Below are 17505 nucleotides of genomic sequence, written 5' to 3'. Positions count from 1 at the left end.
TACGATATGGATGAATTTTGATAACAGGCCAAGTGGAATAAGCCAGCCACAAAAAGGCAAATACTGTATGATTCCACTTATATGAGGTATCTAGTCAAATTAATAAGGGAAAATACAATAGTGGTTACTAGGGACCAATGAGAGGGGGCAGAGGGGAATTGTTTAAAGGGTATAGTTTCAGTTTTACAAAATGAAAAATTTCTGGATATGTTTAACAATGCGAATATACTTAACAGTACTGACCTGTACACTTTTAAATGGTTTAGATAGCAAATTTTTTATTATGTTTTTTACCACAATAAATAAATGTAGTATATCCTCACAATGAAGTACCTTGCAGCTGGAGAAAGGAACAAAAAATGTCAATTTATACTGCTACGGAGTGACGTTTAGGATGTACAGTTAAGTGAAAAGAGCAGGAAAAAAAAAGTGTGTAAGGTATTCCACCTTTTAAATCCAAGTAGTGTACATACAAATATATAAACATATTTCTCTATACTTTTTAAAATGATGACTAAAACTAAGAAAAAATTCTACATGATTTTCTATAGGGAACGAAGTAAAAAGGGTAGAAGGAACAGGCATAAAAGCTAGATTTCTCTGAATAAACCTTGCTTTGGACATTTGACTCTGGATCACATAAACAATTCACATAATTGTGAAAACATAATTAATTTTTTTAAAAAACAGTCCCTAAAAATAGAAAGCAAAATGGTACACATGAACATTTTTTAATCAGGGAGAAGCCACTTTAAAAGAAGCTTAAATATATCAACCAAATCCCAAGTATGAAACTTGCTTGGATTGTATCTAAAATAAAGCAACCATTAAAAAAATTGTTTTGAAAACAATCTGGGAAATTGGAATACTAACCATAGTGGATAATATTAGTGAAAATATTAGAGATTCATTCTTAAACTTTTTTTGTGTAATAATGATATTTTGGCTTTTTTTTTAAGTGATGGGAATTTCACTATATTGCCCAGGCTGGTCTTGAAGTCTTGGGCTCAAACCATCCTCTTGCCTCAGCCTCCTGAGTAACTGGGACTATAAGGTATGCCACTAATGCCCAATTATGTTTGTTTTGTTTTGTTTTTGAGGCGGAGTTTTGCTCTTGTTACCCAGGCTGGAGTGCAGTGGCATGATCTCACCTCACTGTAACCTCCGCCCCCTGGTTTCAAGTGATTCCCCTGTCTCAGCCTCCCAAGTAGCTGGGATTACAAGCATGCAGCACTAAGCCAAAAAATTTTGTATTTTTAGTAGAGACAGGGTTTCTCCATGTTGGTCAGGCTGGTCTCGAACTCCTGACCTCAGGTGATCCACCCGCCTTGGCCTCCCAAAGTGCTGGGATTACAGGTGTGAGCCACCACACCTGGCCCCAATTATGTTTTTAAAAAGAGTCCTTATCTTTTGAAGATACACCCTAAAATATTTCATAGATGAAATAAGATGTTGGGATGAAATAATATGATATTAGGATTTGCTTCAAAATACACTGGGAGATTGCAGGTAGAAAAAGGAGTAGGTAAAAAGGGAGATGAAATAAGTTTATAATTGCTCAAGTGGGTGATGGATATAGGAAGATTCATTATATATATCATATATACTATTTATATTTTCTTATTTTTACTTTTTTAAATTTAAAAATATGGTGCACTTCACAAATTTGTGTGTCATTCTTGCACACGGGCCATGCTAATCTTCTTACTCCAATTTTAGTATATGTGCTGCCGAAATGAGCACACCATTTCTATTTCCCACTGATAAAAGTTTTCTTAAAAAGCCCCTAATGCATGAATTTCATGGCTGTCTCTCTAAGGTGATTATCATGAAATGTAAATCAATTATGATTTGTCAGAAAAAAATACCTAAAAATAAAGTACAGTATATTACCTTTGTAAAAGTGACAGGGATGCTGGCATCCAACTGAATGTGATCTGCAACTTCTGTAAACTGCTGCTGCTGTTTCTGCAATGTTTCCAGTAACCTTGTAATTTCCTGTTTTGCCAAGACAACTCTACAATCATCCTATAAGAGGCAAAACAATATTTCTTATAAACTTTTTATAAGAAATAAGGAAAAGAGACTTATATTACCAACTCACAATAAAAGCAGTTTTAACATTATAGTATGACTACTTTGACAGTTAAATGTAAATTTGACAAGAATAATAATTGGGCATTAATATATAATTTAAGGACCTAGCAACAAAAGAATGGATAAATTGTAGAACATTGATAAATGGAACACTACATCACAATGAGAATAAACCATAGCTACACATGATGATAGAAATTTCACAAACACAATGTGGAGTGTAAGAAGACATGGCATGGAGAATTCATACTGTATGATTTCATTTAATTACCAAAACAACCAAAATTAAGATATATATTAGAAGTCAAGATAGTGATTTATCATGGTGGGAAAGGCAGGTAGTGGCCAGAAGTGAGTATGAGGGGACTACTGGGGAACTGACAATGTTCTGTTACTTGATCTACGTGCTAGTTAGACATTAATGATCAGTCTGAAAATTCAGCCAACTGAATACTTATGCATACATTTCTATATCTATGTTCTACTTCTATAAAAAGTTTAAAAAATAATTTCAGATATACATGTATTTGTTAAAAAAATAAAGAATACAGGTCAAGCTCCCTCTAGATCCCCAGATCCACTCCTCAAAGTCAAGAACTTTCCAGTTTCTTGAATATTATTACAGACTATCTATACATATACCAATATAGTCTTTATATGAAAGAGATCTCCCAATAATATGCAAGCTCCATGAGAATGACAGTATTATCTGTTTTTGCTCACTGTTAGATACTCATATTAGTTGACAGCAATTCCACGGTTTCAGCTGTTCAGGACAAACACTGAAGTCATTATTGCTTTCTCTTTCCCACATGCCCTACATACAATCTGTTAACAAATTCTTTTGAATATCCAGAATCTGGGCGCTTCTAATACCCATTATCCAAGCTACTATTACCTCTCACCTGGAATTCTACAACAGTTGCTTAACTGTTGAATTCCATTCTTCCATTTTTGCCTTCGTCCAATCTATTTTAGACACATAGGCCAGGACAATCATTTTAACACATAAGATTAAGTCACATTTCTACTCAAAACTCTACAATGGTCCTCCTATCCCAATCAGTAAAAGCTGAAGTACACCCAGGCATGGTGGCTCACACCTGTAGTGCCAGCACTTTGGGAGCCCAGGAGTTTTAGACGAGTCTGGGCAACATGGCGAAACTCTGTCTCTATGAAAAATACAAAAAAATTAGCTGGATGTGGTGGCTTGCTCCTGTAGTCCCAGCTACTCAGGAGGCTGAAGCAGGAGGATCACTTGAGCCCAGGAGGCAGAAGCTATAGTGAGACCAGACTGTATCACTGCACTCTAGCCTGGGAGCAAGACCCTGTCCCACTCCCCCACTCCCCCCAGCCCCGGCCAAAAAAAAACAATTGAAGTCCTTATAATGCCTCACAGGGTTTTCCTTACATATAATTCTCTATTAATCTCTGATTTCAGCTCCTATTACTCTGTCCTTCGCTTATTCTACTCCAGTCAAGAGGTCAATTTTCCTGTTCCTCAAACATACCAGGCATGCTGCTCTAGAGTTTTTGCTATAAACATTTCCTCAACTAGAATGTTCTTCTTCCAGTTAGGGCCTGAATGAATTCCTTCAACTTTTTACTTAAATCTTTGCTCAAATCTCACCTTCCCTCAATAATGCTTACTCCGACTACTCTACTTAATAATGCAATCTGCTGTACAAACACAAACATGCAGTTGCAGAATTCTTTTTTGATTAGCTCTTACCACTTTCTAACATATAGTATAATTAACTTACTTAGATATGGTTATAGTTTATTGCCTGTCTTCTTGCTAGAATGCTAATTCTACAAGATTATGGCTTTTCGCTTCTTTTGTTCACTGATATATTTTAAATACACGGCATATGTTAGGTGCTCAATACATATTTGCTAAATGAATATTCAGCATCCAGTATCATGCCAAGAACTTTAGATGATGCATAATTTGTTTAGAGTGGATGCATGATTAAATTATGTTCTCAGAAGTGAAGATCAATTTGTGATGTTCCATCCATTCCTCTGTTAAATTTTCTCTGTAGTGGGAACTTTAAAGAACATTGGTTAGTATTCTGTAGTCATAAAATAGAACAAAACTAATATGTCCATATGAAAAATGAATCCAAGACCTTGATTTTTTTGCATTAACATAGATAATACTGTATTATTAAAAATTACCAGTTCATATGGCTTGGCTCCGTGTCCTCACCCAAATCTCATCTTGAATTGTAATCCCTACATCTGGGGAGGGACGTGATTGGATCACGGGGACAGTTTCCCCCATGCTATTCTCATGATAGTGAGTTCTCATGACATCTGATGGTTTTAAAGTGTGACATCTCCCCTTTGCTCACACTCTCTCTCTCTCCTGCTGTCTTGTGAAGAAGGGGCTTGCTTCCCCTTTGCCTTCTACCATGATTGTAACTTTCCTGAAGCCTCCCCAGCCATGCAAACCTGTGAGTAAATTAAGCCCCTTTCCTTTATAAATTACCCAGTCTCAGGGAGTATCCGTAGAGCGGTGTGAAAATGGACTAACATACCACTCATTTTGGCACAACACTTCAGAAATTCTAAAACACTTAAATATTTCAGTAACTATGAACATACTTTTTCATAAAATAAATATGAATATACTCTTAAGTATTCAAGTTAGTATGATTTAGGACACGATTCCACTCTGATTTTGCTGTGTAGCTTCATTATCCGCCATGAGTTAAACATGTATTTATTAAGCTCTTCTATCTAGATGCAAAGAATTCAGTGACACAAAGATGAACAAGATGCATCAAGATGCATCAAAGATGAACAAGGTCAGCATCTAAAACACACAGTCATATTGTCATTCGAGGTCAAATCAGAAGACACAAATCACACCACTATTTGAATAGAAAGAACTTAAAATAAAAACTGTTAACTAGGTGTAGTTATTAACTAGGTAGCTAAAACGATAAAAGGAACTCTGAGGTACTGTGGAGGTAGCAATTGTATGAAATAATATAGCTACCACTTCCAGTGCTGAGGGAATAAAAGGAAGAGGTTAGAACTATTAAAACTTAGAAACTTGCAGGAGGAGCTCACGGAGCTGAAACTCGGAACCTCCGAGAAGGGTAGTCTCCTAACATGAGTAACTATGCCCCCTCTTGACAGTACCTAACATGGGTCCAGCTGGCAACACAATTACGAGGTCTACAGAGTTCTAGCCCTAGTATCACAAAGCAGAGGACAGAAGAGTACGTTTCGAGCCGAAAATCAACTTAATAAATAGCATACATATCAACTGTTACAATTCAGTGTAGTAAGGACTCAATGATAATCCAAGACTGATGAAGCTATAGACTGGCCACTTTCATGTAAGGGTAATCAGATACTTAAGAGAAAAAGCTCTACAATGGTAAAAGGCTTAGCCTACAATGATTTGAAATCAACACAATTATCAGCAATATATCAGTGAAGACAACACAGACTGCAGCTTTTCTGAAATTCCTAGGGCAATAGTTATCCTTATACCTCACGCTTAGGAAAACAGATCCAAAACACAAATGGATAAGACTGACATTTGTGTTAGAATAACTTTGAGCCTCACTTATTTAAAAAGTAAGTCATCTGCAAACTGGGTAACAAATTGCTTATGGTATCTCAACCAGCACAAAACATACGTTTGTTCTAACAGTGAAGAACTACCGAATTACAGCAGAGGTAGGCCGTACATGCTAGACAGGCACTCAAAAAAAGACCAACAAAGAGAAAGCTTCAAAGAAAGGCAAACATTTAAGCTGGACCTTGAAGGAGCAGGAAGATTTCCACTATAAGAAAAGAGAGATATATGCACTCCAAGCAAGAAAAAAAAAAAAAAACAGTACATATATGCTTGGCAAAGAAGAGTAAAAGGATTTGGCATTAACTGAAGAATGGCAAGAAGTTAGAAGGCTTCAAGAACCAATGGCTCAAGGTGGGGAGGGCACATGAACGAGAGGGCACTGATAATTCCACACTAGTGAAATAATTCAAGGTTGCAGACCATGTCCTAAGCACAAAGTTACTGCATACAGCAGACACAAAATAATAATAAAATACACTAATGTATACCTCTGGTAATTATCTACTTAAACTTACAACTAAGACCCTAACCACATTTAAACTACCTACCTGCTGCAAAGTCTTTTCACAATGGAGGCAGGCTGCTGAAACCTCTGACAACAAAATAGTCATATCTTCTTGTTGCTGCCTAAGCCAAATCAATTTTTCACGAACATGAGCATCAACAACACTTAGAGCCATTTCTTCTTGACGACACAGAGTTTCATGTAGATCATAAAAATATGCTCGAATACATGACCGGGCATTCTCTGCAGTCCCTGGTACCTAAGAAAATGAAAATAAATTTTAAGTAACTGTAATGTTAATAAAGATTTTACCTGTGAAATATTTAAAATTTCAGCCTAGGCAACATGGCAAAACCCTGTCTCTACAAAAAACATAAAAAATTAGCCAGGTGTGGTGGCATGTGCCTGTAGTCCCGGCTACTCAGGAGGCTGAAGTGGGAGGACTGATTGAGCCCCAGAAGTCAAGGCTGCAGTGAGTCGTGATCACATCACTGCAAACCAGCCTGGGTGACCGAGTAAGACGTTGTTTAAATACCATCTATATTAAATTCCAAAATATAAATCTCCATGCTAGATCTTTCCCCTAACGCACAGACATTGGAAATTCAACTGTTTATAAATGACATCTCAAGCAAAATGGAATGCCTAATCTCCAGTCTCCCCTATTCCCAAACCTAATTGCCTCTATCTTGGTAAAAGGCAACTCCATCCATCAGGATGGAAAGCAAAAAAAAATTGGAGTCATCATGATCACCTCTCTTTCATAGCCCACTACTCCCTCAGCAAATTCTGCTGACTTCAAAATATATACAGAATCTGATCATGCCTCATCACCTCCAAGTTACCTATCCAATCAATATTAACAATTAATCACTAAGACCTATCTATTCTACTTCTTTAAAATCTTAAATCTATCGACTTGTGTCCACTCTCTCTACCCTAGTGTATTATAGGCCATAAGCATCTCTAGAATTTTAACTAGAAAACTTTAACAACATCCTAATAGGTCTACCTACTTCCAATTTTGTTGCTCCTCCAATTCATTTTCTACATTTAAAACAACCTTTCTTAAGGAAAATCTGATCATGTCATTCCTATGTCAATTCTTCAATGGCTCGTCACTGTCCTTAAACTAAGTTCTGAACTCTTTATTAACATGGCTGACGAGATCCTGCATGATTTGGCTTTGAACTCTCCATATCCTCTTTTCTTGTCATGTCCCATTCAATACTCAAAGCTCTAACTAGTGAGCTTCTTTAAGTCTCTACAATATGTCCAATTCTCACTTCCAAACATTTTAACATATTGCTCCCTTCTTGGGACAATTCATTCCCCATTCTGCTCTTTTCCTTGACTGAATTTCTTCAAATCTCAGTTTAAACATCATTTCTTCTATAAGGATTTCTCTGACCTCCATAAATCATTGCCCATTTTGTGATGCCAAAGCACCCTGTACTTCTCCATAAAATAGTCACCACATTTAAAACTCTCTCTGTTCCGTGATGAATGAGTTCCTTAAAGACAGAGACTTTTAAAAAACTTTCTAATGACTGGTGCAATACTAGCAAATTATAATTGCTCATTAAATACTTAGTAGAAGGTGAAAATATGAAAAACAAAAAAGAATGAGAAAGGGGAAGAAGAAAAAAATCCATACATGTTCTGTGTGAGCCATTCCAATTCCATCTTCCACGATTTGTTCTCCTCCTTCAATGTGCTGTACAATTCCAACTAATTTTCTGGAATAGTCTGAGATTTCCTCTGTGAAGGTCCGTATGCAGTGAGCCATATCTAAAATTGATGCTCGAATCTGATTAGCTTCTGGTTCCAATACTGAATGCTATAAAATGTAACATGAGAAAAGAACTCATAGTATTGACTAATAATATAAAAAACTATTTAAATCCCTATTAATACAAAAAAGCATCAGCCACAAGTAACTTTTATAACACAGAAAAATACTATAATTTACTTTCACTCCTTTATAAGAAAACTGTACTGCAAAGAAGTAATTTAAAATTTGGAAGTCCATTTATTGCTAAACAAGAAACCAAGAGACTATCTCTAAAATTACATCCTAAGAGCTAACAGACATAAATATTGTCAAACAATCTGGTGCATTATGAAAACATGCAAGCAAAGAGAATGTTTGTTTCTTGCTCAAAGGCTATTTTTTTGTGAAGAATCATGACGCCTCTTTGAAGTTTTTTGTTTTTTTTTTAATAACATTTAGAAATTAAATCTCTCATTTGTTTTCATGCTACCAAACACAATCATTCATCACTTAACTCTTCTTCAATGCCTACTTTCAGAATAAAGAACCAGGTCAGTGAAAACGAATACTGAGCTGGTAAAGTAGCTACAGTGATCCAATTGATTAATAATTAAATAATTAAATTCATACCTTGTGACCTTGGTGTTTTCCATATTCTTTGCAGACACAGCACATGAGTGGGCTAGTTTGACAACCTTCTTCTAAGCAAACAAACTCAATGGCATGCACCTGGTGCTGAGAGCACATGGTTTTCTCATGAGGTTTATCAGCTAGAGGAACTCGCCTGTGCTTTGCTAATGTCTTTGTAGAATGAGTAACTTGAGAACACTCAGAGCACAAATGAGTTGCACACACAGTGCAATATACAGATGCAAGGTGAGCTTCATCTTCATCACAACGAATGATGCTCTGATAAACAAAAAATTAATGCCTTAAAATTGAACCCAATCAGTATAACATGACAAATTTTTAAATATAGAATCCCATAATCTTTTTTGCTTTACTAACCAATATTTACATATGAAAATATATTGGTCATTAAGCACAAAGGTCATTCAATACTCATCCGAGAAGCATTCATTTCTACAGGTAAGAAGCTATTTCCAAGATTAACTGAGCAATATATGTTATGAATTTGAAACCAAAAATAAAACTATTCTCGTAGATTCATATTCGGTGCAAAGATCTCTTCCACCAAATCCCGTCACTTTACACAAAAGAAACTAAACCATAGAGAAGTCAAAAGTCTTTTTTTAAAACTACAAAAATCTGATACTAAATACAACCCCATAGCTTTAAGTATTAGTTGTCATAATGATGTATAGGAAGGACAGAAGCACAAACACTATTTAGAAAATGTAGGAGTATGCATCAGAATTAGCTGTTAAGCTTTTAAAAACATAGTTGTCTGGACTCTAATCTGAGAAATTCTTATTTCAACAGGTTGTGGATGAACCCTAGACTTGTATATATTTTTCTAATTATACACCACATAGTTTAATAGTTCCACAGGTGAGTCTATTGCACAATCATGGCAGAAAACCACTGATTTAAGCAAATAAAAAAAAAAAAAAAAATAGGCCAGGCTCAGTGGCTTACACCTGTAATCCCAGCACTTTAAGAAGGCTGAGGCAGGTGATCACTTGAGGCCAGGAGTAAGAGACCAGTCTGGCCAACATGGAGAAACTCCATCTCTTCTAAACATCAAAAATTAGTCAGGTGTGGTGGTATACACCTGTAATTCCAGCTATTCAGGTAGCTGAGGCACAAGAATCACTTGAAGCCAGGAGGCGGAGACTGCAGGTAACTGAGATCACGCCACTGCACTCTAGCAAGGGTGACAGAGGGAGACTCTGTCTTAAAAAATAACAATTAATAAACAAATAAAACCTATATGTAAGCATCTAAATATTATTTCTAATTTTCCGGAATTACAAAAAATAATTAATCACTAAATAATTATTTTTATTTCAAGTAGATAAAAAATTACATGTCAGATAATCAAGAATGCTTTGAACACTTTTACTAAATGTTAAAAGGCCATAAGTGGAAGGGGAGAAATTTAGTATACATTTTTTCAAAAATAAAAATGTTTAAATACATCAATGGTGTCATTCATTATCACATTAAATAAAAAATGAATCCAAAGTGGAAGAGTTTTGTTTGCAATTATGAGAAGTGTATATATGTACCATAAAAATGCAGGTCTTCTGTTTTCCAGACCTGACAAATAAATAAATTATAAATTATAAAGTCAACATTAGCTAACAGTAATATCTTTTGAAGTAAAGATTAAAGATTTAGCACATGAAAGAACCGCAGAAATTTTAGAAAACAGAGTGTTGCAGTTTGAAATTAATTTCACTGATTCACTTTAGTATAAAGAAATCATCATCTAATAAAAGAGAAGCAGAAAGCAGACATTTTTTTTCTTGATACTAATATGTGGTTTGCAAGTTGATCACCAAAATCATTAACTGATATTTACTCCAAATATATTTCTATCCATAATAGCCTATGAAAGCCATGTCCTATAGTACATATGTGCAGCTATGCAAATAATACGTAAGTGCTAAAAATACACTTTTACATTATTAAAAAATCCAGTGTTCATGGATTCTAATATTTACCAGACATCTACCTGTATGGATAAAGACAGTACATCTATAAAAAGTTCAACCTTTTCTTTAAGATAGAATAGTAACAATTCCCTCAGAAGCTACTGCTATCTTTAAGGCATTTTTCCCTGTATATTAAATGGCCTCTTACATGGAGTTTTACTTCCTCTCATTGAGTTTTTCTGTTGACTAATTTACTTTTGCATCCTCTACTGTTGCTTACTTATCTTTCTTACTATTCTATAATCTTCTTCCTCTTTTCACTTTATCCTTGGTAGAACTGAATTATGATAAGGGAAAAAAAAGTTCACACATAAGGCATAGTTTAGGCATAGTATTTTCAAATAATTCTAGTTCTACTTTTTTCTCTTGGGAATAGTGTTGGCCTTCAGAACCATAATGTAATGAAAAGTTGTGTTTCTAGAAATTTACCTGCTGAAATAAATGAGGTAATATTGTGCTAATAATGGCATATATTAAAAGAAAAATTCATGCTTGTAACAAATATTTCACCACATATGATCAATACCTCTCCAGATATCCCAATGGATTCTTCTGCAGCTCCATACTGACCAATAGGCCCATTCTGCAGTCGTTCCAAAAGCTCCAATAAAGCAAAATTTTTTTTCAAGCCCCAGACACCTGAATCTCCTAGAATAAATATAAAAACAAAAACTAAATCTAACAAAATGGACTATTAATCATTTTACCCATACCTCAAAAGTAATTTCTAATCCATATAGTTCAGTCGTTAATAATGTCTAAATTTGAAAAATTCAAATTTTCCCCATTATTTAATACCAAAATAATTGCTTTGTTAATACTCTCTTTTAAAAAACAGAAGAATCCCTCAGGATTCCAAGTAGAAACACACTTTAAAATTTATTATTTTTTGGCCAGGCGCATTGGCTCACGAGTAATCCCAGCAGTTTGGGAGGCTGAGACAGACAGATCACTTAAAGCCAGGAGTTCAAGACCAGTCCGGTCAACATGATGAAATCCCATCTCTACTACAAATACGAAAATTAACCAGGTGTGGCATCAGGCGCCCGTAAACCCAGTCACTGAGGAGGCTGAGGGACGAGAATCACTTGAACCCGGGAGGTGGAGGTTGCAGTGAGCCAAGATCATAGCACTGCACTCCAACCTGGGTGACACAGCAAGACTCGATCTCAAAAAAGAAAAAAAAAAAAATCTAAATACACATTAAAAAAATTAAGGTGGTAAAGACTGCACAACAATATGAATGAACTTAATGCCACTAAACTTAGAAGTGGTTAAAATGGCAAATTTTATGTTATATATATATTTTGCCACAGCTTAAAAAAGTTATTTAAATCTCTCTTACTTTTTTTTTTTGAGACAAAGTCTTGCTATGTCACCCAGGCTGGTGTGCAGTAGCATGATCTCGGCTCATTGCAATCTCCACCTTCTGGGTTCAAGCGATTCTCGTGCCTCAGCCTCCCAAGTGGCTGGGACTACAGGTGCGTGCCACCACGCCCAGCTGATTTTTTGTATATTTTGGTAGAGACGGGGTTTCGCCATGCTGGCCGGCCTGGTCTCAAACTCCTGGCCTAAAGTGATCTGCCTGCCTCAGCCTCTGTGCCCAGCCTATTTCTCTATCATTTAATTTTACAAGTCCTATTTTGTCACTGATTTTACTATTATGCTAAAACAAGCATTTTCAAATACTTTTTGCAGCAACTTAAGAAATACATATAACTTTGTAACCCAGGACAACATACAAACTCTTCCTAAACCTATGAATAAAAGTCAGATCCTTTAGCAGAAGGAATATTTGTTATGGTAAACTCCTATGCAACAAATACCAGATACCATCTGATATAGCTGCCACCTAACACATATTCATTAAATGAATAAATATATAAAAGGTTGATGGAGTCATTGCCTGCAGGGCTGCCCTTCCTCTTGGCTCTTAAAAAAAAAAAAAAAAGGCCATTCCATGTTGTAGTTCTCCCAAAAAAACTAGACTGAACATATCTATTCTCAGCCTTGCCCTGAGAAGTCTTTCTCCTTAATTTTTAACACATATTCTACAACAAGTTGAGTTCTCTCTATTTACATAAAGGTTAAGAAGTACACTAAGTGATCTTTTAAAAATACAGTTGTGACAATTTTCTACATATCCAGTCATTATATAATGAATACATACAAATAAACTTCTAGCATTACTAGGTAGTGCCTAATATTTATCACTGAATTCTGTAAGTGTCAAAACAACTCCATAATCTCAATGGCTTAACACAACAGAGATTTACTTTTTGCTCATGCAACATCTCAGGGGTTAGGGAAGACAAGAGAGACTGTTCCCCACTGACCACAAACAGGGACACAGGCTACCGAGCCTCCAATCATTTGGACCACCTCACTGAAGCAGGGAGAAGAATTTATTTTGAAAATCATAAACCTTCTCTTATCAACTTCTACCTGGATGCTAACACTTCACTTCTGCAAACAATTCACTGATCCATGGACATCACACAGTGATGTGTAAGAGGGCAAGGAAGTGTAATTTCACCATATGAGCAGAAGAAAATCAGCAATATTGCTGAACAGTATCAATAACTACTCATATTCTTCTTGCACTAGAGAGGAATTCTGATTCAGAATTCAGAGAAGTCAGAGAGGAGGATGGATGTATTCTAGTTTTGTTAAACATTGAGGTAGTAACTCTTCACATTGTGGTATTAATGTAGAGAAGGTAAAGTGCTCTTCAAAAAGGTAGAAGAGTCAGGCGTGGTGGCTCATACCTGTAATCCCAGCAATTTGGGAGGCTGAGGTGGGTGGATCACTTAAGGTCAGGAGTTCGAGACCAGCCAGGCCACCATAGTGAAACCCCATCTCTACTAAAAATACACAGATTAGTCAGGCATGGTGGCAGGTGTCTGCAGTCCCAGCTACTCAGGAGGCTGAGGTGGAAGAATCACTTGAACTCTGGAGGTAGAGGCTGCAGTGAGCTGAGATTACACCACAGCACTCCAGCCTGGGTGACGGAGTAAGACTCTGCTTTAAAAAAAAAAAAAAAAAAAAAAAGGAAGGTTCTATCCTCTATTTGAAAAACATTACTATTTCTTTAAGTATAGTTTTTTTGTTTGTTTGTCTGAGACGAGTTTTGCTCTTGTCGCCCAGGCTGGAGGGCAATGGCACGATCTAGGCTCACTGCAACCTCCATCTCCCAAGTTCAAGTGATTCTCCTGCCTCAGCCTCCCGAGTAGCTGGGATTACAGGCGTCCACCATCACGCCCAGCTAATTTTTACATTTTTAGAAGAGAAGGGGTCTCACCATGTTGGCCAGGCTGGCCTTGAACTCCTAATTTCAGGTGATCCACCCACCTCGGCCTTGCAAAGTTCTGGATTACAGGTGTAAGCCACCTTGCCTGGCCTAAGTATAGTTTTATATAAAGAAATAGTATGATATATGCATATCTCACAGAATAAAAGACCAAATAAAAGTACAGAGACTTTCCCAATCCCTACTATTTCTTGGCTACTAGTAAGTTAACGCTATCTATAATGTTATTATTGTCCTATATTAGTTGTCAGGGAAATAGACTATTTATATACATCAAAGATCACCAAAACCTTAAAGACCCTTTTCTTTCTCCAGAAAATATTTTAAAACCATGTTCCTTAGCATTTTGAAGTCTTCCAGCCTAAAATTATAGGTACTCTTGCTTCCTTTTTTGGTGGATAAATTATTTTGAATGTGTTCCACTTGAAAAATAGTATGAATATATGAAAATTGTCTTAGATAGTGCAACTGACCTGAAAAAAAAAAATGGCAACCTTAAACTCTTTTGGAGAAAACTCCCTTATCAAAAAGAGTAAACTTACAAAACTTACGTTTGTAAAATCATTGTTCAAATGTTAGTAAATGCTATTATTTCCAAATCTGGTACCTGAAAATAACTTTGTTTGAAATATATAAAGCAAGTGTTAAAAGTATACAGAAAACCAAAAAAAATCCACAAACCCTTCAAACTCATTTTAATAGAAAATAGAATAATTATCACAAGCTACAAACACTTCTGTCCTTGATATCAGTAAATAAAAACATGCTGAGACTCAATGACTTATCTGTATTTTCATTATTGGCTCATTTATTTGTAAAGAAAACATTGTTTTATTGGGTTAATGGCTTCAGGCAAATGATTCACTCTGTGATGCATATTCTTATTTATTTGAATCAGGGTAACATGTTTTTCTCAGGTGTCTTAAAGCTCTTTACAGATAAGTATTGAATATAAACATCTCAGAAGACAAAATAAAATTAGTAACTAAGAGTGAGATAGTTTATAGCTTGAAGATTATTCACCTTAATAGAAACTCAGGCTTTCTGAAACTTTCTGGGAATTTTATCATTCTAAAAATCAAGTGGAAGGAAATTGTCTTCTATGACATTTGCATTACACGAACAATTTTCAATCTTAGATCCATACAAATACTTTTCCTACCTAGGTCTGTTACTTGTCGATCAAATGGGCAACGGATTGCTCTTCCATGAAGAGGTAGGCGAGTGAGACAGTCATGACAGACTGTATGGCCACAAAGCAAAAGGCGAGGAACTTTGTCTCCTTGCAAAGAAAAGACGTCTTCACAAACTCCACACTCTAGCACCTAATATTTGAAAATGAAGGATGTATTATTTAAACCATTTTAAAAGCATACATATTTTAGGTATATAAGAAAATTCACCTAATATACTGAATCAACATTGTTACTTTATTCCTCCATGAAAAAGAACTATGTAGGTTGTAAAATCTTAAATCACTTTCAAGTCATTCCATCTGACAGACCCTGCCAAAATTATATCGTAATGAAGTATCTTTGAAATACTAATAGTAGTGTTAAGGGCAAAGATGCTGTAAATTAACATCTTCATTATCTTTTGAAAATTATGATTTTACTCATTACATCTGAATCTGTACAAACAATATGTAATTCTACTGAAGGCGGGTTCTTAAGCAATTTCTCTGCAACTACCTAACCCATCATTAATTTCAACATAAATAAACTACCATTAATTTCAACAAAAATAATCTAAAATATGTGCTAACAATTACCCCTGTTAATGATACAGAACTTGTTAAGAAAAGACTACAACTAACTTTCAAGTTTCTAGTATGTAATGTACATTAAATAATACAAAGACAAAAAAGCAATCACCTTAAATTTCAATTCCTGTGCTCTATCAATAAATATAACTCTGAATCAGAAACTAGTTTGTTTATCTAATTCTAGTTACAGACACATGACTTGCACAAGGCTACACAGTCAGTCAAAAGAAAGGCTATTTATCAGCATATTCTGATTCTCAAGTCCGTATGTTTATGTTTTATAGTCAACAAATTGTATTTATAGCAATAAAGCATTTTCAGCACTTATTTCTAAGTATATTTGTAGTGTTTCATTAATTTTTTAAAAATACCCACACTGTACTATTCAATCATACCTCAAACTGCTGTCATTCAAGACCCGCTACAATCTGGTCCCTGTCCTACTGCTTCACTGTCACACTCTTCTGACCCTGTGCTCCAACTATATCCAACAGCTTATAGTTCTCAGAACATGAGAAACTGTTTCATGTTTCTTCATGCTAACACTGAGGAAAGGACTATACTTGTCCTTTGGGCCCCCAAGTACTGTGTATAAGCGTCTACCATAACACCCAAAATGCTTTAATACCTTGGTTTTCTAGCCTGTCTTTCCCTGTTGGACCAAAAAACCCTCAGGAACAGGGTATTTTAAATACCAAGTTCCTAGTGCTTACATAAAGTCTAGTAAAATAATTTAAAAACAATTAAGCTCAACATCATCAAACACACAACACAAGGTAAAAAACAGAAAACTCAAGGCAGAAATCAGACTAAATCTACTATGATTTTAAACCTAACTCCGCAATTAACTTGGACTTCAGGCTTGAGACACAAATATCTTTCACCATGAAGTGATAATTCATAATTGCTTTGTATATTATTATGGTTCAAAAGAAATTTAAATTTAGTCTTTCAATGTAAATAAGGGTTTGGGAAGAGAAAAATAAATAAAAATAAGAAACAAAACATTGTTCACAGAAAAGATGATGAAAATTCTTTACATGAAAAGATGTTCAATCTAACTCATAAGAAGAAAAATGCAAATTAAGGCTAGGCACGGTGGCTCATGCCTGTAATTCCAACACTTTGGGAGGCCGAGGCAAGTGGATCATCTGAGGTCAGGAGTTCGAGACCAGCCTGGACAACACGGTGAAATTCCTTCTGTAGCAAAAATACAAAAAAATTAGCCAGGCATGGTGGTGGGCGCCTGTAATCCCAGTTTACTCAGGAGGCTGAGGCAGGATAATTGCTTGAGCCTGGGAGGTGGAGGCTGCACTGAACTAAGATCACAGAGTGAGACTCGGTCTCAAAAACATAAAGAAAGAAAAAAATGCAAATCAAAGCTACATCAAAATACTTTTTTTTTCAGATTAGATAAAAAATGTTGGTAACACTTTGTTAGTGAAGGTGTGGGAAAGCAGACACTCTCATACATTACTAATTGCTATGAAATGTTTATTGAGCAATACAGCTTTTATGGAGGGCAACCTGTCAATACTTACCAAGTTTAAGTAACTCAGTAATTCTAGTTGCAGGAATTTATCCTACAAGCGTATTAGACATGTGTGACAAAATCTGTATGTTAGTCCTTAAAGCATCATTTGCATTAGCAAAAAATTGGAAACAAAGTAAACATACATCAATATCAGCTTGGAAAATAAATAATGGCACATTCATAATACTATAAAACTATATAGGATAGTGAGAAAGATGACGTTTTTCATGTACACACAGAATGATTTCATATGATTAAAACAAAAAGAAAAATGATAAATAGAATATACTCATTTTTG

At 35.5% G+C, this 17505-nt stretch overlaps 1 protein-coding gene and 1 pseudogene across 2 annotated transcripts in view; both read right to left on the bottom strand.

The window, feature by feature from the left end:
• TRIM23 (tripartite motif containing 23) overlaps positions 1 to 17505 on the bottom strand; it is a 35832-nt gene that overhangs the window by 13264 nt on the left and 5063 nt on the right. For both annotated transcript variants that reach the window (XM_026455434.1, XM_026455436.2), the window contains exons 2-7: positions 15071 to 15233; positions 11125 to 11246; positions 8608 to 8886; positions 7861 to 8043; positions 6247 to 6462; positions 1894 to 2028 (exon numbers count right to left, since the gene is read on the bottom strand). In XM_026455434.1, coding sequence (XP_026311219.1) covers positions 1894 to 2028; positions 6247 to 6462; positions 7861 to 8043; positions 8608 to 8886; positions 11125 to 11246; positions 15071 to 15233 — 1098 coding nt within the window. The remainder of the gene's footprint in view (positions 1 to 1893; positions 2029 to 6246; positions 6463 to 7860; positions 8044 to 8607; positions 8887 to 11124; positions 11247 to 15070; positions 15234 to 17505) is intronic.
• On the bottom strand, positions 1643 to 1743 carry LOC113225332 (annotated as a pseudogene).

This window comes from Piliocolobus tephrosceles, chromosome 4, assembly GCF_002776525.5.
Source record: "Piliocolobus tephrosceles isolate RC106 chromosome 4, ASM277652v3, whole genome shotgun sequence".
In the NCBI taxonomy this organism is placed as follows: Eukaryota; Metazoa; Chordata; class Mammalia; order Primates; family Cercopithecidae; genus Piliocolobus; species Piliocolobus tephrosceles.
The sequence above is the reverse complement of the archived record's forward strand: the minus strand, read 5'-3'. Positions and strand labels throughout refer to the sequence as shown.